Source organism: Chrysochloris asiatica, unplaced genomic scaffold (genome assembly GCF_000296735.1).
Source record: "Chrysochloris asiatica unplaced genomic scaffold, ChrAsi1.0 scaffold00349, whole genome shotgun sequence".
In the NCBI taxonomy this organism is placed as follows: Eukaryota; Metazoa; Chordata; class Mammalia; order Afrosoricida; family Chrysochloridae; genus Chrysochloris; species Chrysochloris asiatica.
Genome location: NW_006408867.1, coordinates 154,931 through 180,747, shown reverse-complemented (window position 1 = coordinate 180,747; position 25,817 = coordinate 154,931). Strand labels below are relative to the sequence as shown.

At 39.7% G+C, this 25,817-nt stretch overlaps 1 protein-coding gene and 1 pseudogene across 1 annotated transcript in view; both read left to right on the top strand.

The window, feature by feature from the left end:
• Nucleotides 1-339: 339 nt before the first annotated feature.
• On the top strand, nt 340-1,644 carry LOC102831459 (annotated as a pseudogene).
• A 2,690-nt stretch (nt 1,645-4,334) lies between these two features.
• The window catches only part of ALDH9A1 (aldehyde dehydrogenase 9 family, member A1), a 34,860-nt gene continuing 13,377 nt past the window's right edge, over nt 4,335-25,817 (top strand). The window contains exons 1-9 of the mRNA XM_006875985.1: nt 4,335-4,517; nt 8,264-8,409; nt 8,928-9,057; nt 12,486-12,620; nt 15,587-15,783; nt 16,396-16,536; nt 21,229-21,417; nt 21,654-21,741; nt 23,997-24,138. Of these exons, the coding sequence (XP_006876047.1) occupies nt 4,340-4,517; nt 8,264-8,409; nt 8,928-9,057; nt 12,486-12,620; nt 15,587-15,783; nt 16,396-16,536; nt 21,229-21,417; nt 21,654-21,741; nt 23,997-24,138 (1,346 nt within the window). The 5' untranslated portion in view covers nt 4,335-4,339. The remainder of the gene's footprint in view (nt 4,518-8,263; nt 8,410-8,927; nt 9,058-12,485; nt 12,621-15,586; nt 15,784-16,395; nt 16,537-21,228; nt 21,418-21,653; nt 21,742-23,996; nt 24,139-25,817) is intronic.

Here is a 25,817-nt window from a genome sequence, read left to right as displayed (position 1 = left end):
GAGTAGCTGTAGGAAGAACACAGCATAGGGATTGGAGGAAGACTCATTAAAAGCCTAAGGTACGCTGATGACACAAACGTGCTTGCTAAAAGTGAAATGGACTGGAAGCACTTACCGATAAAGATCAATGGATTCAGCCTTCAGTATGAATTATACGTCAAAGACAAGAAGAATCCTCACAAGTGAACCAATAAACAACAACATTATAACTGGAGAAAAGATTGAAGTTGCCAAGGATTACATTTTACTTGGATCCGTAAACAATATTCATAGATGTTGCAGTCAAGAAATCAAAGACATATTGCAGTGAGCAAATCCCCCTCCCTACAATGTTCAGCTATGGCTACTGGTGTGACATGGCCTGTGGGCCAGTACCCCTCTGCTGACCACTCCAACATATTGAAGGACATGAGTGAGTACAAGAACAGAAGAATTTTCGGAGGGATCCAAGATAAATACGAGCAAGAATCAGCAGGATGGCTTTGAGGATCAGACTTTAGCCACCTAGTAGACATAGCAAACTGTCCCTCATCTGATTATTCAGTAATGCTTGTTAGTAATCTCATACATGAGCCCTGGATATCCACAGACAAATGTAAAAACCTTCCCTAAAAGCCGAGACTGTAAATTCCAAAAAGGCAAGTCCCCCCATCCAACAAAAAAAAAAAAAAAAATCTAAAGAGGATAGAGAGAAACACTGTTAACTGATGATATATGGAGGGGATAATAATCAATGTAATGAAACAAGCTATATGAATGGTTGAATGTGAAGCTGATGATGTGTCCTGTAAACTTTCACTCAATCCAAAATAAAAACATTTAATAATAATAAAAAAAGAATCAGCAGGATGGCTGTAAAGTGTTTACTGGAGATTTGCGCTGGGATACAAGCAAGAAAGAAATGCCAGCTACCATTTCGAAACTACCAGCTGTTCCACAGGAGAAAGATGAGGCTTTCTGCTCCTGTAAAGATTTACAGCCTTGGAAACCCTGTACAGGGTCACTATGGGTCAGAACCGACTCGATGGCACACAACAACAACAACAAGCAAAGAAGAACTAGTTGTCTCAATTTGGAGAGGTTATAGACCGCACAGTTAAAACAGGTCCAGTCACTGGACGGTCAAGAGGATTTGGATTTATGCTTTTCAAATATGCTGCCAGTATTGATAAGGTTTTGGAATTGAGAGAACACTAACTAGATGGCAAAGTATTAGACCCCAGGAGGGCCAAAACTTAAAAAAACAAAGAACCCAAAAAAGGTTTTAGTGGGTGGACTGAGCCCAGATATTTCTGAAGAACAAATTAAAGAATATTTTGTCATATTTAGAGAACTGAAAATATTGACCTTCTCATGGATACAAAAACAAATGAAAGATGAGGATTTTGTTTTATCACATATACAGATGAAGAGTCAGTAAAGAAACTGCTAGAAAGCAGTTATCATCAAATTGGCTCTGGGAAGTGTGAAATCAAAGTGGCACTGCCCAAAGAAGTACATAGGCAGCAACCGCAACAACAAATAGGAGGAAGAGACGTTGCAGCTGGTAGACAAGGTGGTTCTAAGGGTCATGGATGAGGCCAATAGATTATATATGGCAAAGCATCTTGAGGGGGTGACAAAAACAATTCCCAGCCATACTGAAGGAGGATATTGACGAAAGCAGATGATAAAGCAACCCATCTTTTTTTTTTCTTTTTTCAACTTTTTATTGTGAACTGAATGAAGATTTATAGACAAGCTAATCGGTTTTACATTCAATAAATCACACACTTTGTTTCATCTCAATGATTGTAATCCCCTCCATACAAGTTATTCCCCTTCCTCCCTGTAGTTCTTATTTCGCTTCCACCCTCCTTCTGATCCCTTCTCAGCTTTGTCCTCAGGTAACTAACTATTGCTCTTTAGATCTTGAGTGATTTACCTTTCCATTGTGAGCATACCTTACTAGTGTTATTGTTGTCCTTATATACCTATCTACTGAGGGCTGAGAATTGAGCTATGAGGGTGAGTTCCATTCTAGAACTGAAGGGTGGTCCAGGGCCCATAGTCTCAGGTTCCACCAGTTTTTCTTCAACCAGAAGACCGGTCTTTTTTTATAATCTTGAGTTTTGTTCTACAGTTTCTTCTGCTCTTTCCAGAACCTTCTAATGTGATTTCTTTAAGAGCAGTTGGTAGTGGTAGTTGGACACCATCTAGTTCTTCTGGTCTCACATGGTAACTAATGTTCACCTGCTTTATGGCCCCATTGGACTGGTTCATTCCAAACATTTTCAATTTTATCACTCTTCTTTCTTCCATGCATGGGCAAACCAATAGCTGTACCTTTTGTGAATGCTCATGAGCCTTTAAGATCCCAGTCACTTAAAGTAACCTATTTTTGCTGGACAATGCTGAAGATTGGTCTTCTGCTGATCTAAGATGACTATTTCATAAAAGACTTTTCAGTGTACAAGACACAATTGTATCTAACTATATATAGTTGCCAATTAATTTTCTTTATTTGTACTTTGTCCTTTGCTATCTGTGCTTTGACTCAAAGTGGATTTGTATTTATATAAATGTTATTTGTATGATTTCATGATAAACCTCAAATAAATGCTTCCTTATGTGATTTTAAAAATAAGTGTTAAAGAGAAAAGCTAGGACTTTGAGGACTAAGATGTGCCCTAGTATCTTCAATCCCCTCATATACGTCTAAAAGCTGAATAAATAAAGATTAGAGAAGAATTGATGTATTTGAATTATGGTGTTGATAAAGAATATTTAAAATACCATGGACTGTCAGAAGAACAAACACATCTCTCTTGGAAGAAGAACATCCGGAATGCTTCTTAGAAGCATAGTGAGACTTGTCAGGTACTTTGGGCATATTATCAGAATGGACCAGTCCCTGGAATAGGCCATCAGTTTGGTAAAATGGAAGGTCAGCAAATAAGAGGGACCCCCTTAACGAGAGTCCTGGTGTGGCGCTGTGGGCTAATGCGTCAGACTGCAAAGTCATTTGAACTGCAAGGTTGGTGGTTCAAGCTCTCTAGCTGCTCTTTGGAAACCCTTTAAAGGGTTGCTAAGGGTCGGAATCGACTCTACGACACTTAACAACAACAGCTTAATGAGATAGTCTGACACAGTGGCTGAAACCACGAGCTCAAACATAACAATTGTGAGAATGGCACAGTACTGGGCAGTGTTTCATTTAGTTCATACTTCACAACAACAACAACATGGTATCTGTACACATAAGGGACCAGCTATATGATTCAATGGTCCTAGAAATCTACAAAGCTTATCACCACCTCCAGATATATGGGAAGCAATAATGAAGGGACTAGTTTGGGTTTGGTCTATAATCACAGGGGTGACAGTTAATCCTGATAATAATTATCTACAACTAAAACACTTAACAACAACATACCTATTTGAGACTTCAACGCTTAGTCTGTACAGTAACTCTTTAAAAAGCTTTACTGTACAGATAAAGGAAAAATGGATCAAGAGTGGAGTAATTTCCTAAATCATATAGTAGTAAGCCAAGAGCTGCAGTCTTTTGCCCTCTTGGCTGTTATTGTTAAGTGCCATTGAATCAGTTCTGACCTATAATGACCCTGTATAGGGTTTCTGGGAGTCCTGGTGTGGCGCTGTGGGCTAATGCAAACTCGCTTGAATTGCAACGTCAGTGGTTCAAGCTCACCAGCTGCTCCTTGGTAACCCTATACAGGGTCGCTATGGGTCGGAATCGACTCGACGTCACTTAAAACAACAACATAGGGTTTCTGAGGAGCAACTGGTGAGCGTGAACCTCCGACCTTGCAATTCAAACTGCTTTGTAGTCTGGCGCATGAACCCACAGCGCCATAGGTGATAGAATAAAGAGCGAGAACTTCTGATGCACCAGAAAACGCTAGGGTGGCGCTGCGGGATAATGCGCGGGACAGCAAGGTCGGTTTGCAAGCTCACCAGGTGCTCCTCGATGGCACTTAACAGTTGCAGCAGCAGCAATGGACTCAAGTGTAGCAGCAATTGTGAGGCGCAGGACGGGGCGGTGTTTCGTTTGGTTGTGCACAGGATCTGTGTGCGTCGAGCAGACTAGAAGGTACTTAACAACAAACAAGTATTAACGAAAAGAGTCTACTGCAGTCTCCCGCCCCTTGGGAGTTTCTCAACGCTTGCGTGCGCACGCGTGCACCAGGAACGCGGAGTCATCTTTTAATGGCCCACTCCCTGGAGGCCCCGCCCCACCTCTCGCCCCGCCCCGCCCGTGACCCCTGCTGTCACGTGGCTCTGGTGGTTCAGCTCAGCTCCGCTGCGCTCCACTGCTACTTTTGCTGTGCGCTCCCCCATGTTTCTCCGAGCCGGCGTGGCTGTGCACTCTCCGCTTCTCAGTGTTTTCCGGCCTGCCTTCGCCTCCATGAGTACTGGCACTTTCGTCGTGTCGCAGCCGCTCAATTACCGCGGCGGGTCCCGCGTGGAGCCGGCAGATGCCTCCGGCACCGAGAAGGCGTTTGAGCCGGCGACGGGTAACTGGGCTGGGATCGGAGCGGCGGGTCGGGCCTCGGGGTGTCCCAGTGGGGTACAAATTTGACTGCTCTGATCCTACGTTTATTGCATTCAGCACACATTTATTGAATACAGACAGTTCATTATGTGGAGTATGAAGTTTTATGTTTCAGCATCTTGCAATTGTTTGCAAGCATTTCATCTGGCCTGGAAGGGAGGGGAGTCGTAGAAAAGGAAGAGGTAGCGAGTGAGTTGCATGGTGGGATGATGGGTAGTTTTAAAACGGCCTGACGCGGAGAGTTCATAAAGCCGGCTGCTTACTGCTGTACGGTTGATGATTAATATCCAAGGCTGAGATTGCTGTGACATTTCCGCTAGGCTACGCGGAAAGAGTATTTCCGGTAGGACGCCGAGTGAGGTGACAGAGAAACGTTTGTGTTGGGGAGCTCACAGATTTTTCTGAAAAGCGTATTACCATTTTCTAATGTTAAAATATTTCTGGACAGGAATCAGCATTGGGAAGGAAAAACCGTCTTTATCTAGTTTTTATAATGTATTGTGCCACACACTCTGTTAGGCAGGCGTTAGATTTATCCTGACAATGCTGAAGACAGCAAAGCTAAGGAGGAAGTGTTTTTTTTTTTTTTTTTTCCCCCTCTGAATCTTTGTGGAGAGGAAAAAGTTTTTTGCCTGTAACCAGAATGATAAAACGGAATCGAAAGGGACACAGCTGTAGCTTATCAGAGCAGGACGGGGGTGGGTGGGAGGACTACAGAACTTATTACCTGTCTCTTACCTACAAGGAAACAGCCCTCCTTCTTCCGATAATGGTACAGAAGAAAGGAATAATGCTCTTTAAGTGCTTGCACAACGTGTAAATTTAGTCACTTGCTCTGCCAACAAACGATTCAAATGTGTAGCAAAAATCGTAGATTTTGTGAAATCTCTCTGGAAGAGAGGAACTGCTTTATTGACATACTTGAAATAATTCTTGGGCGAGGAAGCTATAGCCCTTGAAATGTGGGTCTAGAAAAACTGATCATTTCATATTTTGCCCCAGAATAGGGACGTTACTGTTGTTAAGTGCTGTCGCATCGGTTCCGATTCATAGTGACCTTGTTTAGAGTTTAAAAGTAGCAACTGGTGAGTTTGAACTGCCAGCGTTGTGGATAGCAAGCAGTCCCGTGCTTAGCTTATAATACATTGCCACACTAGGACTTGATGGAATAGGGATAGATGAAGGTAAAGTTGAGGTAGGAAAAGTAGAGACTGGATTTTTCCTTTTTTGAAAAAAAAAAAACCAAAAAACGTCTTTTCTTGATATGGGGCCTTCTTTTCTTGATATTACTGCTTAACAAGATATGTTTATCAAGTATCATTAGAGTGATACAACTTACATAGAGTATGGTGTTGTTAAGTGCTATCGAGTTGGTTCTGAGGAGCTGCTGGTGAGTTTGAACTACTGATGTTTCCCTTCACACCAACCTTGCAGTCCAATGCATTAACCCACAGCACCACACCAGGACTCCACATAGAGTGTAGACAAGGGTTTTTAAGTCAGAATTTGTAACGCAAGAAACATTACTTTCAACTTTGATTTTGGAAGACTACTGAAATTCTTGGACAGTGTTTAAGGACTTGTAAAAGGACTTTGTTGTTGTTGTTAGGTGTCTTCTGACATCCATCTTGATCTTTTCCTTCTTTCTTGTCTTCTTAATGACCTTTTGCTTTCTTCCTGTATGATATTCTTGATACCAGCCCACAATTCTGGTCTTTTGTCATTAGTCTAAATCTGTTTTTGAGATGATCTCTAAATTCAAGATATGTTCAGGGCCATATTTTGGCCCTTGTGGACTTGTTTTCATTTTCTTGAACTGCTTTCTCACTTGCATATGACCACTTGATGGTCTGTTCCACAATCTGCCCTTGGCCTAGTTTTATCTGATGTAATCCCCCGTGTCTTTCTGCAGATGTAGTCAATTTGATTTCTGTGTACTCCATCTGGGGAGGTCCATGTGTATATTTGTCTTTTATGTTGTTTACAAAAGATATTTGCAATGAAAAAGTCATTAGTCTTGCTGAATTCTGTCATGTGATCTTCAGCATCCTTTCTGTCACCAAGACCATATTTTACAACTACTAATCATTCCTCTCTGCTTCCATTCTTTGCATTCCAGTTACCAGTAATTTATCAACATATCTGTTTGCATGTGTGATCAATTTCAGACTGAAGAAATGGGTAGGATTTTTGAATTTTATCATCTCTTGACTTCAGTGGTTGGCGTGTGAATTTGAATAATAGTATATTAACTGATCTTCCTTGTAGTCATATGGATATTATCCTAACACAGACATCATTGTACTTCAAGATAGATTTTGAAATGCTGTTTTTGACAATTAATGCGACACTATTCCTCTTCAATTTGTCATTCCTGTCATAGTAAACCGTAAGATGTATAGGAAGTTAATGTTAACAAATTCATGTTTCTGATCATCCCATCTGCATGTGGAAGTTGGTTAGTGAATAAGGAATATCAGAGAAGACTTGTTGCATCTGAATTAGGGTGTTGGTGAAGGTGTTGTACCTTGGATTGCCAGAAGAACAACTAAATCTGTCTTGGAAGAATGCAACTAGAATGTCCCTAAGAAGCAAGGGTGACGAGATTTTGTCTCTTGTACCTCGGGCATGTTATCAGGAGGGACAAATCTCTGGAAAAAGACATCATGTTTAGTAGAGAGTTAGCAAAAAAAAAAAAAAAAAGAAGGTAGACCCCCCCCAACAAGATGGACTGACCCAGTGGTTGCAATACTAGGCTGAAACATAAAATGATTGTGAAGCTGATACAGGACTAAGCAGTGTTTTTATCTGTTATGCATAGGGTCGCTATGAGTCAACTTGAGGGCATGTGAGTGGCAGGATTTCCCCACTCTAGATCTATGGTAGACTTAGAGCAGGGAACATAATTCTTTGTAGTTCTGCCATGTGGTAAGTACAGTTTTCTAAGAGAGCTCTTCAATTTTTGGTGATTTAAAAAAGGATCAGTGTTGTATTGTAGTTCTATCTAGAGCTGCTTTAACAGAAATACTACAGGTGGATGGATGACTTTATCAAACAGACATTTATTTTCTCACTGTTTAGGAGGCCAGAAATTCCAAATTCAGGGTGCCCGCTCTATGCGAAGGCTGTCTTTTCTCTGGGGAAAGGTCTTTGTCTGCGTTCAACGTCTGTGTACCCACAATCCCTTGGAGATCTCTGTTTCCCCTGGGTCTAGAAGGTTCAAAGACCCCAGGTCCAAAGGTTGTGCTCTGTGCCTACCTCTTGTTGGTACTGAGGTCCCCTTCTTTTTGCTTGCTTCTCTTTCCATGTATCTTTTGTAGGACAGAAGAAAGTAATGCAGGTCACATCCCCAGGTTTGAGAGCTGAATAAGGTTATTGTATCCCACTGTAATATGTTTACTACTGATTGGCTGATCACATCGGATTACGTTATAGGGGAGTGCATCCTTATGTAACTGCCAGATTACATCATCACATAACTCCTAAGCCATTGAGAATAATGGCCCCTCCTAGTTGACCCATATTGTTGGTAGACACAATTCATCCCATGACAGTCAGTGACCCCAAAACATAGCTAAGAACTGCTGGTATAGGGGTGATCATTAAATCAAACTCATACTTACAAGCATGGACCTGTGAATACATAATATTTTATTTTAATGTGTGGCAACAGTTTGAGGTCATAACTGACATTTTTCTTCTTTATAGGTCGAGTGATAGCTACTTTCACATGTTCAGGAGAAAAGGAAGTAAATTTGGCTATTCAAAATGCAAAGGCTGCTTTTAAAATATGGAGTAGAAAATCTGGCATGGAGCGTTGCCGTATCCTTCTGGAGGCTGCCAGGATAATAAGGGTATGTTTTAATGTATTTCCTGCCAGAGGACACCTCTTGAATTTCCCTAAGGATTCTTTGTGATGATTTGCAGTTAGATTTTGATGTCGTGTTAGGTTGTATTGTTTTTATGAATTGAAAAACATTTTCATGTGCTCACTATAGTCTATGAAACAAGTTTTCATGCAGTAATGTCTAATTGGATCTTGATTCTTTCTGGCAACTACCTTAGCGGTTTTATTTTCCATCTTGGTTTTGTGTTAATGCATCATTTTGTGACTTGTCTCTTTTTTAAACCATGTTTGTGCACTTGCTTCTCTTTTCCTTTTTCCTGATGACCCTTAAGCCTTTCATTTTCAGATTTACTTTCTACTTTAATTGCCTTAGATTTCATAGCTCTTTTCCTCTTTAAGGTGTCCTGGTATAGCACTGTAGGATAAATACCACCACCACCACCACCACCATCTTCTTCAAGAGAAGAGTCCTTGGTGTGGTTGTTAAAACACTCGGCTTCTAACTTTCTTCTGTTCTCCTCAAAGGAACGGAAGGATGAAATTGCCACTGTGGAGACCATCAACAATGGCAAGTCCATCTTTGAGGCTCGACTGGACATTGATACTTCATGGCAGTGCCTGGAGTATTATGCAGGCTTGGCTGGATCCATGGCTGGTAAGACTTTGCCTGATCTTCTCTGACCAGCTAGCTGACAAGGAAGCAGGTCAGAACCTAGTGGTAAAGGGTGTAGATTTTGGGATTAGGACAGTTTTAACTTGAGTCCATCACTTTCTACATGGGTGGTTCTGGGGATGACTTTATCTAAACAGGAAATGAATTCCTACCTTATTATGGTTATTATAGGATTAAATGAGATAATGCCTGTCACACGTTTAGCATAGTACTTGAACTCTAAGCTGAGTTGCTGAAAAACCAGTTCTCAATAGTCAGTGTGTCGTATTTATCAGTTTTATCTGTTTCACAAAACTTTTCTCTACTTGTACAGTTTACAGTGATTTATAACTGATGGTTTGTTAAGACAGGAGTGATGTTGACAGCTTGGATTCTGAGGCTTGGGGACCCTCAGACTATTCCCCTGTTGTTGAGTTCTCCCACTCTTTGCCCATCAGTCATCTTGCTGTCTTCTCACCATCCTTTTTCGTATGGAAACCTAATACAATATTTTTAATCTAGATAGGCTTTTTTATTTACTCTCAAAATGCAGTTTTCTTTCTATTGTGATGTTTCATAAGGAGCCTTGGTGGCTCAGTGATTAAGTGCTTAGCTTCTAACTCAAAGGGCGGCAGTTTGAACCTACCAGTCATTCTGCAGGATAAAGGTGGGTAGTCTGCTTCCTTAAAGATTATAGTCTTGAAAATCATATGGAGCAGTTCTGCTCTGTTGAGTTGGAATTGAGTTGATGGCACTGAGTTTGAGTTTTTATAATGATTATTAGTCTATATATTTGAGTTGTAATAGTATATCATGGGATTAAAAATACGTTTTTGGAGTATACTCACAAGTATGTAAGGGTTTGACAGCGAATATTTGTACATGGGTATTTACCTTTGCTGCAGACATATCCATGAATTTAGTGGAGCACACAGGGGCTTAAATGATGAAACCTTAGGCATTACCAGACACCTTGAGGGAATGAGTTGCTGTGGCTGGGGGCTCAGGACCATAGTTTCGGGGATACCATGGTTAGTTGGCATAAACATAGTTCACAAAGACTTTTCTACATCCTACTTTGGTGAGTAGCGACTAGAATCTTAAAAGCTCCTGAATGGCCATCTAAGGTGCAACTATTGGTCTGCAGAAAAGAATAATAGAAATTGGAGACACTTGGAAATGAGTTCAATGGACTACTGGACCATGTGACATCATTCCGTGTCCTTGACCCTGAGGCCTGAAGAACTAGATGGTGCCTGGCTTCTAGTACTAACTGCTCTGAAAGGCACCACATTAGAATTGTTGTTGTTAGGTGCCATCGAGTCAGTACCAACTCATAGTGACCCTATGCACAACAGAAGGAAACACTGCCCAATCCTGGGCCAACCTCACAATTGTTGCCACACCCATTGATGTTGCCATTTTGCCAGTCCATCTCACTGGGGGTCTTCCTCTTTTTCTCTGTCAGTTTGTCATACTGTAGTGGCTTGTGAGTTGCTGTGATTCTGAAAGGTATGCCACGAGTATTTTAAATACCAGCAGGGTCACCCATGGTGGACAGGTTTCAGATGAGCTTCCAGACGAAGACAGACTAGAAAGAAAGAGTGACGAACTACTTCCAAATTGAGTGAACCAAATTGAGTTTGGTCACTGAAAACCTTATGAGTAGCAGAGAAACACATTAGAATAGTAGAAGAAAATGTGGAACAAAACTCAAAAAGACTAGTGGAACCTCAAGACTATGGCCCTTGGCCACCCTTCAGGTCTATAACTGAACTCACCTGTGACTCAATTTTCAGGTAAGCAGTAGAACAACAACACGAGTGAGGTATGCACACTATAGAATGTTCAGCCATTCAAGATCAAAAGGGCAGCATTACCCAAGGACAAAGTTCAGAAGGGTGTGGGGATAGGGTGAATGGAAACAAGAATCATAGGGAGGAAGTAGGATAGATAAGTGATGTTACATGGAGGGGATTGCAGTCATTGAAATGAAACTAAGTGTAGGATTTGTTGAATGTCAAACTGATGATTTGGTCTATAAACTCAATTTGGTTCACAATAAAAAGTTTTTTAAAATGTGTGTGTATACACACACACACACACACACACACACACACACACACACACATATATATATTACAGCCTTGGAAACCTTGTACAGGGTCACTATGAATTGGAACCGACTCCATGGCAACAACATATATACATACAACATATATGCATACAACATATATATATACAACAACAACATATATACATACGTGTGTGGTGGTGTGCTATCAAGTCAGTTTCGACTCATAGGACTCTAAATAGGGTTTCTGAGGCTGTGAATCTTTACGGAAATAGAAAGCCTCATCTTTCTCTTGCGGAACCACTGACCTTTCAGTTAGCAGACCTGTTCTTAAACCCACTGTGCCACCAGGGCTCCCTATATATGTGTGTGTGTGTGTTTATATATAAATAAAAAGAATACAACTTCAATAAACATTGGTTCTCTTAGGACTGTCCAATCTCACTATGAGTATGTGTCTCTCTATATATATTATTGAAGTTGGATTCTTTTTTGTCCACCTGTGTCTACATGAATAAATTTAGGCAAGTACTGTTTTTTTGCTTTCGTTGCTCTACGTATGAGTACGGAAGAGGTAGTACCAGTTTCTGTGCAGGGTTGTTATGGGTCGGAACTGACTCGAAGGCACTTAACAGCAAACAACGGAAGTCTGAAAGGAGCCCTGGTGGCATTGTGGATTAGGCATTGGGCTGCTAACTGCTAGGTCATTGATTCAAATCCACCAGGTTCTCCGATTGAGAAAGATGAGGCTGTCTGCTCCCATAAAGATCGATAGTCTCAGAAACCATAAGGAGCAGTTGTATGTTAGAATTGACTCAGTGACTGTGGGTTTAATGCTGGTCTCATTGGATGAGGTAGTGTCGCTCCTCTTGTGTTTTTTGGAAGGACTTTAGATGGGTTTCTTGTTAATTCTTCTGTAAATGTTGGCTATAATTCACTCGTGCAGCCATCTGGGACTGGACTTTTCTCTGGAAAGTTTTTTTTTATCAAGAATTTAATCTCCTTCCTTGTTATATAGGTCTATTAATATTTTCTATTTCTTTTTCAGTTTTGGTAGTTTGCCTCTTTCATTTGTTGATTTCATCCAAGTTATCTAATAAAGCTTCAGTGAATTTTCAGAGAATCAAATTAAGTTGAATGGACATGGGTTTGAAGGGTAGATATGTGGAGAGACAATGGGGAGTCCATTGTAGGAATGTCTGGAATGAATAATAGGACGGATACAGGGGTGAGCCCGGTGTATTGGAACCAGGCTCACTCTAGAGGCAGGTCTAGCTGGAGTGCAAGGTAAGTACATGTGTTGGGGAGACAGGAAATCGGAAGTGCCTTCTTTCTTATATTCCTGTTTTCCCCTTAGGTGAACACATCCAGCTTGCAGGCGGATCCTTTGGTTATACCAGAAGAGAACCACTCGGAGTTTGCGTGGGAATAGGAGCATGGAACTACCCTTTTCAGATTGCTTGTTGGAAGTCTGCTCCAGCTTTAGCTTGTGGTAAGAACGAATAATTCTTCAGCTTTTAGGAACCATCCATGGCTCCCCATTCTTTACCCCTCACATATACACGATTTACACATACTTCAAATCAGAAGGGATCTGCTGTGGGGTGTTAAAACAGACAAGGACATGGTTCCATTCCTGCCTTGCCCCTTAAGGAGTTTACGGTTAAGGTTACACACAGATCTGCTCTGTACCATTCTCATTTTATTTTTTATTCTTGTATTTAGAAAAGAAGAAGGTTTATTTTGGAACTGGATATCTTATTTTTACTGTCAAATTGAATTAGATCGGTGCTGTGGCATTGTAGGATAAGTACTGCAAGGTCAGCACTTCAAACCCACTGGCCATTCCTTGGAAACCCTGACTCGACGGCACTTTACAATAACAATAACAACACCTAAGTTTTTTTTCTTCCTGGATCAACAATTCCTATGTACTAAATAGCACTTGGAATCCTGGTGTGGTGCTGTAGGTGTTAAGCACTGGACTACAGGTTGGTTTGAACCATAAGGTCGGTGGTTCAAGCTCACCAGCTGCTCCTTGGAACCTTTTACAGGGTTGCTATGCATTGGAACTGACTTGATGGCACTTAGCAACAACAACAACAGCAAATAGCATTTAGGAGTTTGACTGGATTAAGGAAACAGAAGATAAATTTTCCTCCTTCATTTATGTTAAACAGGGCATTGTGTTAAACAGGGCATCCACCAGAAAGGGCCTTCAGAGAAACTTGGTTTGAGTGACTTAAAAACAGTTTTTTTTATTCTAAGGAGCTCTGGTAGCGTAGTGGTTACGAATCGGGCTACGAACCACAAGGTCAGCAGTTCGAAACTACCAGCTGTTCCGCGGGAGAAAGATGAGGCTTTCTGCTCCCGTGAAGATTTACAGCCTCGGAAACCCTGTACAGGGTCGCTATGAGTTGGAACCGACTCCACAGCACATAACAACAACAACAATTTAAAAACAAGAATCTGCGGTACAAGAAGATATATCTTACAAAAACCTATCATGTTAAAGCCCTACGTCGTTCATCAAACTACTGTGAACCCGGGTGGAGATCTGGTTGGCCAGTAGTGAGGCAACATCTGGGAACTCGTGGGCTCAGAGTCAGTGACACAGCCACAGAGGTCTACAGTGGAGAGCGGGGTGGCCAGCCGATAAAAAGAGGCCGAACAGACCAAGAACACTCACACTTGCAGATGATACCGATTTGACCTGACTTCAATGATTGGATAAACAGAGCTCAACCCAAAGAAGAAAGAAGAGGAAAAAAGCGTCATCTGATACAATTCGATAAACAGGACCTACACCTATGAATGCAGTAGCTCAAAGAGGAAACAAATCCCTGCTGCAAGAACTATTCCCACCCCCTCCACACAAAGGGTAGACAGGGATGGGCAACTTGGACATTGGCTAACCAAAACGGGGGGAGGGATACAGAGGTAAGAAGTGACTGGCTTACAAGCTTTCAAGAGGGAACCTAGATCCAAAGGGCGTGGAAGAAGGTAGAATCTCCAGTGAACAGTGTCCAGCTTGTCTAGGAAGGGCTGATGAAACGAAATACAGATGGGTCTCTTGTGATGCAATGGTGAATAATTGTTATCAGGACTAATTGTGAGGGTTGGAAATCTAAAGGTGGACATTTTGTAGCAAAGAGGGGAGTGATTAACTTATCAGTCTAGGACCATCGATGGAGAAGAGCAGAGAGCGGGATCCTACCCAGAGAAGCGGTGAGGCCTGAGAAGGAGGCAGAGAAGACGATGTCAAGAGATGGTGTGGCTGGAGACTCGGGATCAGGAGATGGAAAGGGGCTGAGGACTGTGGTAGGGGGTTGCAGGCTTACAGGATATACCCTTTGGTTGGGTGAGGATGCATGGACGGGATGGTAAATATGCCAGTGAAATGATGGATGATGGAATGAATGTAAAGCTGATGTTCTTCCATGTAGACTATCACACAATTCACAATAAAACATTAAAAAAAAACCCCAAAACCTATCATGTTAAAAGAGCATTGCTGTTAGGACTTTATTTAAATCCAACTTTTGTCTTGTTGCCACTTCTTATTCGTATTTTAGCATATCCCTGTGTGAGAGGCAGCTGTGATACAGTAGCAGTAATGTCAGAATGCAGTCACTAGAGTTTGTGACCCTCATCACATTAATTAACCTGTCTGGTTGTCATGTTCAGCTTTTATGAAATGGGTCTAATCTTACCTACTTCATATTGTAGTTGCCAAGTGTCAAATGAGATAATATGTACAAAAAGCCCTAGATGCACAAGTGTAAGATTTTATTGTTCATGTTGGGTAGGTAGGAGGTTTGGGATCTGTTTAATGAAGAGAAACCAAGATGAGAAAAACAACATGCTTTTGCTTACTGCTAACATTTCTAGTTGAGCATTTGATGAGGGAACAGAACACAAATAGCATCCTTCTAGTTATCCTCTCTAGTCCTGTCTTCAAAGGGTTAGTCTTCTTATTTTTTAATTATGAATTAAGGCTTACAGATAAGATTACCAGCTTTACATTCAACAAATCATATGCTTTGTTTCATCTCAGTGATTGCAATCCCACTTCCTCCTGTGGTTCCAATTTCCATTCCACCTATCTTCCCTTCTCAATTTTGTCCTTAAGTAAATGTTGCCTTTTTGATTTTGAATGATTAATGGTTCCATCATTCATAGTGAGCATAGCTCACTAGTGCTGTTGTCCCCCCTATATAGCTATCTGCTGCTTGGCTGAAAGATGGGCCATGAAGGTGAGTTCCTTTCCAGACCTGAATAGTGTTCAAGGGTCATAGTCTCAAGTTCGTCCAGTCTCTTTCTGATCAGTAAACCTGATTTTTTTTAATAATTTTCAGTTTTGTTCCACATATACTGCCACTCTATCTGAGATCATCTAATATGAAGGGATCACAATCTTAAAAAGTCTCTTTGTGTTTGTGTCTTGGGTTTATGCAGGTAATGCCATGGTCTTTAAACCGTCTCCCTTCACGCCTGTTTCCACATTGCTGCTGGCTGAAATCTATACTGAGGCGGGAGTGCCTCCTGGGCTCTTCAACGTGGTACAAGGAGGGGCTGCCACGGGCCAGTTTCTGTGTCAGCATCGCGATGTGGCCAAAGTCTCCTTCACTGGAAGTGTGCCCACTGGCACAAAGGTAAAGATTAAACCAATATTGATTAACATAAATGGCTATTTAGATAGGGCAAAGTCAGCCCTACCCAGAGTATATGGTGAAGGCTTTTGATTTTCGCTAGCTTCCATTGGTAAGGAGGCAATAGGAATTACTGGACAAAGGTCTGAAGTTCGTTAAGAGGGGTGACTGGTGTAAGTATGTTTGGGGTGTTTATAATAGTAAGTTTGTATGAGGCTAAGTAGGGATGGAAATAAGGCATCATTGCCATAACTCATGCTTGGTAGACCCCTTCAGAAGGGGGTTTGATTTTAACCTTTGTTTGTACTCTGAGCTCTGTCAGCCATAAACACGGTAACAGTAATACAAAAGTGTTTCGGCCTTTAATAGTCGTATGAGTTGACAGTATTTTTAAAATGAACTCCATTTTCAGAATGTTGACTACAGCTCTGTGCAATTTCATCAGCTTTCTGGAAAAGGGTATTTTAAATGGATGAAGTGCAGAACTTATTGACACAAATAAGGGCTGCAGGCTCTACTCAGGTCAAGATGAATTGTAGGTTCCAAGTCTTGTTAAACCTAACATGAAATCTAATTTGTGTTAACTTCTGAATTTTTTTATTCTTGTTCTGTAAGATTATGGAGATGTCAGCTAAAGGAATCAAACCTGTTACTTTGGAACTTGGAGGCAAATCTCCACTCATCATCTTCTCAGATTGTGTTATGGAGAATGCTGTGAAGGGGGCACTGATGGCCAACTTCCTCACACAAGGCGAGGTATCTGTCTGTCTCTGGAGAAAGTTGGAAAGGAATCTCCACCTCTTACCATCTGACACTATTTTTAAAGTTTGTTTGTTTCGTTTTGTGTTTTAAATCATTTCAGACTTTCAGAAAGGTTGAACAAATAACCCTGTGTACACATGACCCAGATTCCCTAAATGATAACATATTTACTACACTTCACCAGTTATTTATTTATCTATACATCCATATGCATAATATTTTTACTAAGCTGGTTGGAAGTAAGTTGTAAACATAAAGCCCCAACTGTTAAGTTCTTCTTAGAAATAAGTGTTACTTTCTTATGTAAGCTTAGTATACTTAGTAAGATCAATAAATTAACGTTGACGTAGTACTATTTATTACTCCATCTACAGCCCTTGTTTAAATGTCCTTTTAGCAAAAGAAAATAACTGTATATCCCCACCCCACATCCCTACCCCAAATTAGGGATGTAATTCTGAATGCTGCACTGTATTTTATTATAATTCTTCTTATTTTTGTTTTTTATTTTAAGAGGTATGACATACATACAGCAAATGCATTACTTTAAGAACACAGCTCAGGAGGCTAGCTTTGAAGAAGAATTGTCTGTGTGCATGTGCGTCTTAGGGCAGAGCATCTCCCTATTCCCCAGGTTCTTCATCAGGGAGGGCATAAGGACTGTGTGATTTGGAAGTAGCACGGTTCTAGGGACTTGGACCTCTCCTATCCACCCTCTGAGCAGAGTCCCACTGTCTGTCTATCTGAGTGGCCAGCCTTCAGGTCCTGGCTCTGAATCTGTTTATCCACTTCCTTTAGGGTCAAATTGAGAGCATAGGCAGTGGATTCCATCTCGTCTAGCTGAATGGGAGGCAAGGGGGAGGACACCTGGGAGGAGGGGAGGGGTCTGGAAGGGTCCTTTCTCCTCTGTAGCTACTATCTTGTGGGAGATACTTTAGACTATCTTGTTCGTCATCAAACTTCTAGTCCCTAGTTTTTTATACTTTGATGATTCTTGGTCATCAAATGGTGATTTTACTATTCCATCATTTTTTCCCTAACATTTATTGGTTCTTCTACTATAAGAGATAACTTTTTCTTCTGTCCAGTGTTGTTGTTCAGTGCTGTTGAGTTGGTTCTGACTCATAGGATCGACTGGTGAGTTTGAACCGCTGGCCTTGCAGCTCAGTGCTTATCTTACAGAGCCACACAGGACTCCCTTCCGCTCTCGTATACTTATGTAAAAAAAGTTTTTTTTAAAAAAACATCAGTATGGAGCAGCTTTGGGTTCTTATTTCATTCTGTTAGTTAATAATTCATTACTATCATAGTTTATTTTGATGCTTAGTAATTCCAGATTTGGCCAGTGGATGATCCCTTTCCTGTGACCCTCTGATATGCCCTCATTATTCTTTGATTATCTCTTTACTTTTTGGCACAGCAAGGTATTTGTCCCAGGCTCACCTTGTCGTTTCCCTGGCCAAATTCTGAAATCTGTCATTTATCCAAGGAGACCTGGCGCCGTTTAGTGGTAAATGGTATTTAGAAACCAAGCTCCGAGTGCCAGGTGTGCTCATTGTTGGTAGCATTTTTTCTAGGGCCTCTTCAGAAGTCTGAGCTAGGAGACAAATGTTTGTATGTATGTGTACACATACACTTACATGCATATTGATTTCTGTACTACTAACCATAGTTCATACAGCTATTTCCAGTTATTGCCCAATATCACATTGTACTAAACCACCACCACCACAAGGTTCATTTTATCTTTTTCCTTTCCCTTGTTTATGAGACATTGGGCTTTCATTATGTGCAATGTATTTGTTTAATTGCTCAATTGCTAAGTTCTAGAATACAGTTATAGTAGTTTCAGATTTATGAACCCATGCCACTAAGAAAAATAAGCCTTGTAACTAAAGTTCACTGATAGCGTAGTGGTTATGAATCGGGCTGGTAACCTCAAGGTCAAACTAACATCTGTTCTAACCTCAAGTTAGAAACTAACATCTGTTCTGTGGGAGAAAGATGAGGCTTTCTTCTCTTGTAAAGATTTACAGCCTCAGAAACCCTGTACAGGGTTGCTATGAGTCGGAACCAACTCCACGGTACTTAACAATAACAGCAACTAAAGTTCCAATTTTTTCAGTTTTGTTTTTTTAATCTTTAACCTGCGGGATCATTAAAATACTGTGTTCAAAAGCTACTGAGCCCTTCAGTTTAGTTGTTTTGTTGTTGTTAGGTGCCATTGAATTGGTTCTGACTCTTAGCAATCTCATGTACAACAGAATGTACCCAGTCATCCTCGTAATTGTTATGTTTGAGCCCATTGTTACTCCACTGTTTCAGTTCATCTCATTGGGTGTTCCTCCTCTATTGCTTCTCCTTCACTCTACCAAGCATGATATCCTTCTCCAGAGACTGGTCCCTCCTGACAACATGCCTGAAATATGAGAGACAGAGTCTTGCCTCCTCACTTTTAGCGAGCCTTCTGGCTGTATTTTTTTCCAAGATGGATTTGTTTGTTCTTCTGGCAGTGCATGATACTTTCAACATTTTTTGCTAATACCACAGCTCAAATGCATCCATTCTTCTCTAGTCTTCCTCATTCATTGTCCAAATTTCACATGCATATGAGGTGGTTGAAAATATCATGGTTTCGGTCAGATACACCTTAGTCTTCAAAGTGACCATCTTGTGCTTTAACGCTTTAAAAGAGGTCTTTTGTAGCAGATTTGTCTAATGCACTATGGTGTTTGATTTTTAAATGTTTATCCTACTCATTTTAAATAGCAGGTTAATTTGTTTGTGTACTAATAATGCAGTCTTCAGTTGGGATTTATTTCCCTTATCATGCTGATTAAAGCATTTGGTTTATTTTGACTAGATAAAGCATTGACAGGATTTTAAATGTCAGAGTTTTACAAAACTGGTACAGAGAATGTCACTCCCTCCATCTCTTCTACCCTGTTTCCATCCTTTCCTTTGTTTTCACCCTGTGCTTATCCTCCCATTGTAGGTCTTTAGATAGCCAGTTCTAATTTGTTTCTGGTTTTTCCTTCCTGTGTTTATTTTTGTACAAATGAAGAGATACTGGTATATTCTTTTAATTCCACCCCCCCCCTTTATTTATTTATTTTTTTTACAAAAAAAGTTAGCACACTATAGTGCTTTTCATTCTTTGTTTACTGTCTCCTGGAAATCACTCCATTGCATTTAATAGAGATCTTGTACATTCTTTTTGTTACAGATGCATTGTGTGGCTGCCATAGTTTATTTTATGTCTCTCTTTTGTGTGGGTGTTTAGGTTGTTTCCAGTAATTTGCAATTATAAACAATGTTGCAATGAATAACTTTGTGCCTGTATATTTTCATATTTCTAGAGATATGTTTTCTGGGTCAATTACAGAAATGGTCAACAATATCTAATTTTATAAGGTGTTGCCAAATTTCCTTCCAAAAGTTTTGGACCAATTTGTTTTCTTACCATCTAGGTAAAAATGATATTTCAGCGTAATTTCAAATTAAATTCTCTAGTTATGAAAGGGGTTGAATATTTTTTCTAGGTTTATTGAGTGTGTATATGTGAATCATTCATACCTTTTGTACATTTTTCAATTAGACTTTTGGTGTTTTTCCTCCAATATTTCATAGTTGGGTTCTTTTTTCTTATTCACAAAAAGTTTACTCTTTTTGGTGTATTATACTATGAGTTTGATTTTCCCTCAAGTTTTATAGTTCTTTAAGTACTAGTGAGATTAGCCCTTTGTGAGTGTTGTACATTGCAAATAGTGTTGTACGTTGTTTTTCCTGTTTGTAAGTTGTCTTGACTTTGTTTAGGATGTTTTTTTCCATGCAAGAGGCTTTTATTTTTATATAGTCAAATCTGTGTTTTGTTTTTTTTTTTTTTCACTGCATCTAGATTCTGAGTTAAGAAAACCTTTTCTATACTTTGAAAACTATACCTGCATGGCTTATAATTTATATTTAGATTCTTAGAACTTTTTTCTTGTGTTGGTTGTGAGCGGTGTATCTTGTTTTATGTTGTTTTCCATATGGCTAACCATTTATTTAGTCCATTTGTACTCCGATCCCACCTTTATTATAAACTAATTTTCCATAAGCGTGTGGATCTACTTTTGGACTTTATTTTCTGTTCTGCTTGGGCACCATTTAATCATTACTTGTGTTCTTCTCTGGAAGAGTCGAAATAGCTCTTAACATGTGATTTTAGAGGCATTGACTGTCCCCATTCTTATTACTATGTTTGTATTTTTCAACCCCCTGCCACCCTCACCTCCACTCTGAAAATGTGCAGCCAGTTCAGCACAGCACGTGGAAACAGGAGAGGTCATGGCATCTATTAATGGCTTTAAGAAAATCTAAACAAACCGAAAAAATGCAACTTTTATCAGAAATGAGTAGTTGTGCTTTGTGGGGGTGGTGGGTGATGGTTGTTAAACACTGTCGAGTTGGTTCAGACTCACTCATAGGGACCTTGTATAGGGTATTGAGGAGCGGTTGGTGAGTTTGAACCGCTGACCTAGTAGTTAGCAGTCCAGTGATTATACCTCAGTGCCATGTGGACCTATTTAGTATGGGCCACATTTTAGGAATAGAAATATCTTTAAAAAAGTAAAAAAAAAAAAAAAAATTCCCTTTTTCTTTTTTCTTCTTACACATAAATTTATGTCTGTATTTGTCCTTTAGGTTTGCTGTAATGGCACAAGGGTATTTGTACAAAGGGACATTCTTGCTAAATTTACAGAGGAAGTGGTGAAACAGACCCAAAAGATAAAAATTGGAGATCCCCTTCTAGAAGATACAAGGATGGGGGCCCTGATCAATCGCCCACACCTGGAGCGAGTCCTTGGGTTTGTTAAACTGGCCCGGGAGCAGGTGAGAAGTTGGTGCGTGGACGAGGAGGGAGGGTTACATTAGTCCTCAGTTATTGGCTCTTTCCTCTGTTAATACTTGTTTGGCTATTGGTATCCTGAGCAGTGAGCAGTGTCTCCTTTGTTCTTTCAGAGAGATGGTTAGGTATACATTTGTTCAGGATGCACTGAACATTTCAGAATGCATATCAGGGATGCATGTTTAACATCAAATATGAATTATTGTATGTTTTTTGATAGGGTGCCAAAGTGTTATGTGGTGGAGATCTATATGTACCTGAAGACCCCAAATTAAAGGATGGATATTACATGAGACCTTGTGTGTTAAGTAGGTCCTCTTCTTGTTTGCTTTCAAATGGTTTGAAATATTGCATGGATACAAAATAATAGTTATGAAAGATACGTGAGTATCCCACCACCTGGGTTGAAAAAGTGAAAGTGTACTCCATTACCTTTGAAGACTCCCGTGCACCCCTCCTCTGGGGTGGCCATATGTATTTGTTTGCCTGGGAAATTGTGGCCATACACCTGTTGTTTTGGAAGCTATGAGATGAAAAATTTGAAAGTGTGTTTTTATATAAGAGTAAGGAATTTCATTTCGCAAAGTTGATAAAGACTTTTATTTTAATGATGGTGGTGGTGGTGGTTATGTGCTATGGAGTCGGTTCCTAGGTCCATATATGTAATCAAACACATTTCCTAGATCATATGTTAATATTTTTATAAATTATATGACTTGATAATTTTTAGCACTTCTTTTTGATCTTAAAAATCTCCTTGTTTTGAATAATTGAGTGTATTGTTTTCTTGCTATATTCGGGCTCATCGATTTTTCTCCTGTCCCCAGATAACTGTTTAAATGTGTTTAGTCATTTTCATACTTTTCTCTGTCATTTTACAATGCATGTTAGTAATCTCTATAAAATAGTTTTGCAGGTTTAAAAAAACTATAGAAGTGAGCTTTAGAAAGTTCATGGAAAAATTCCATTATCTTTTAATTTTATTTATTCAGGAACTTTTTGAAGCCCCATTGTACATATGTTGAATCATGCTGTATAGAATGGCTTATGCCTTATCTTGCAGATAGAGTATATTGGCTTTTGCCCCTAAGGTTGATAGTGATGTGAGTTTTCAATACTTGGTATTTGGTACATTTAATCTTTAACCCTTGCTAAAAAGAGATCCAATCATGTTTAAAAGCTACAAGCCAGCAGTCAGCTGGTAGTTGTTCCATGAATATTTAATGCCTAGGAATAGCTTACAGTTATTGTTAACTAAAATGTAAAGGTTACATAACACTGTGCGTGTTTTATCCATAATCTGTTACAAACCAAATATGTACATATAGACCTCCCTGCACACAGAGCTACATTGCTTCAGCAACTTACATAAGACAATAAAATGCTTTCTGGAGCTGTTGTTGTTAACTGCCATTGAGTCAGTTCAGACTCATAGTGACCCCGTATAGGGATTTCAAGGAGTAACTGGTGGGTTTGAACTGGCAACCTTGTGGTTTGCAGTCCACTGCTGAAACTTTTAGGTAATGAATTGTTTTGAATAATTAAATATTCTGGTTAATGGTTTTCCTAAAAATTATATGTGAATTATTAGTTTTCAAGTAATTAGGCTATAATAAACTACCTTTAAACATAACGAGGACTGCTGGTGTGGCGCTGTATGATCAGCACTGGAGTATTTAGAAACACATATTTAAAAAATACCGGGTGTGAATTGAATCATTTTAGGAATTTAGCCATTTAAAGGAACTCAGTTACATATTTGTGATACATGAAAGGCTCCTTCACGTATTCCTTAGTTTATGATTCTATATTAGATTTTCTTTTTTTATAGAAAATTGTTCCTAATTGTAATTATACCACAGTCATTCCGACAATTTGGAAAATGTGTGAGAAGGTGTATGAAAACATGTATAAAACATTTCAACAGATAATTGGGATGATATTGCGTATAGTTGTATCTTGTTTTGTTGCACATTTTATCATGAGCATTTACTGATTACGAATTCTTATAAAACAATTTTTAGACGTTTTATGTTGTTGTTAAGGATTGTCAGGTTGGTTCTGACTCATAGCAACACTGTATAGTGTTTTCAGGACTTTAAATCTTTGTGGGAACAGAAAGTCTCATCTTTTTCCCATGGAGCTTCTGTTGGGCTTGAACCACCAACTTTGTAGTTCACAGTCCAGTGCTTACCCTACAGAGCTACCAAACTCCCTAGAAGCTTCATCAATGTTCCCTATTAGGATGTAAGTAGTTTATATGATTACATCCTCTACTTTGGGTGTTCACTTTGTTGCTTTCAGTTTTCACTTTTATAAGTAATGTGATAAATATCCTTGTGCATAATTCTTTGCTCACTTCATTAACTGTTTTCTTATAATGAATTTTAAAAGAAGTAGATTTAGAATTATAGAACCAAAGGGTACGACTCATAGCCATATTGACAAATTGTCATGCCAAAAAATGTTCCAATTTGTCCTCAAATTGGCAAGGTGTTATACTGAATTCTTTTAAGCTCTGTGTGTGTCACAATAAGAAGACAATAAAAACCATTATTTACAGCTAATTGCAGTGATGACATGACCTGTGTGAAAGAAGAAATCTTTGGACCTGTTATGTCCATTTTACCGTTTGACACTGAAGCTGAGGTTCTGGAAAGAGCCAATGATACCGCTTTTGGATTAGCAGCTGGTGTCTTCACCAGGTATGTGGGGAAGGGTGCCCAGGGCAGGTTTGGAGGTGTGACACTGCAGAGTCTGCTGAGATATCTAATATAGCTGATTCCCTCACTGCAATTTGTGTTGTTATGTTGTGAGATGCTGTCAAGTCAGTTCACACTCATAGTGGCCTGATGTACAACAACGGAGTATTGCTCAGTCCTGCACCATCCTCACAATTGTTCTGTTTGAGCCTGTTGTTGCTGCTACCGTGTCAGTCCGTCTCATAAGAGGATCTTCCTCTTTTTCGCGAACCCTCCATTTAACCAAGCGTGGTGTCCTTCCCTAGGGACTGGCCCTCCTGATAACACGTCCAGAGTATGAGAGACGAAGTCACAACATCCTCACTTCTCAGGAGCATGCTGACTGTACTTCTTCCAAGACAGACCCATTTGTTCTGGCAGCCCATGATACTTTTATATTCTTCTCCAACACCACAACTCAAATGCATTGAGTCTTCTCCATCTTCCTTATTCACTGTCTGTGAATGCATATAAGGCAATTGAAAAATAGCATGGCTTGGGTCAGGAACATTTTTAGTCCTCAAACTGACAGCCTTGCTCTTTAACACTTTAGAGGCTTTTTGCAACAGATTTGATTAATATAATAAATACATCCTTTGATTTCTTGATTGCTGCTTCTGTGAGTATTGATTATGGATCTAAGGAAAATGAAGTCTTTAACAACGTCAGTCTTTTCTCTGTTTATCATGTTATATATTGGTTCAGTTGTGAGACTTTTTGCTTACTTTAAGGTGCAGTCCATATTGAAGGGCATACTGAAATATTTCAGATAAAGATCACTTTGATCTTTATCTGAAGTATTTCAAGTATTTTGCTCTTCCAGCAAGAAACGTTGTGTTATCTGCGTATCACAGGTTGTTCATGAGTCTTCCTCCAATCTTGAAGCCTTGTTTTTCTTCATATAATCTGGCTTCACAGATCGAATAACTATGGTGAAAGGTTATAGCCCTGGTGCACACCTTTCCTGGTGTTAAACCATTCATTATCCCCCTTGTTCTGTGTGAACAACTCCCTCTTGGTCTTTGTACAGGTTTCTTATGAACACAATTAAATGTGGTCTGGAATTCCCGTTCTTTGCAATGTTATCCATAGTTTGCTGTAATTCACATAGTACAATTTCTTTGTATAGTTACTAAAAGAGAAGTAACATCTTTTTGGTATTCTCTGCTTTCTTCTAAGATCCACCTGACATCAGCAATGATATTCCTAGTTCCACGTCCTCTTCTGAGTCTGGCTTGGACTTCTGGCTGCGAGCGTCTATGAATTATCTTGAGCAAAATTTTACTGGCATATGATATTAATGATCATGTTTGATGATTTCTGTGTTCCGTTGGGTCCCTTTTCTATGGAATGGTTACAGATATGGATCTCTTCCAGGTAGTTGTCTTCCACATTCCTTGTCATAGATGAGTAAGTGCCTCCAGTACTGCTTCATTAGCTTGTTGAAGCGTTTTAGTTTCTATTCCATCAGTTCCTGGAGTCCTGTGTTTCGTCACTGCCTCAGTGAAGCTCAGACTTCTTCCTTCAGTACCATTGGTTCTTTTTTTTTTTTCACTTATGTATAATTTTAATGACATTGTTTGATAAATTTCTGCATTTTGTTGGCTCACCTTTTTTTTTAAGTTTTTATTGTGAATTATGTG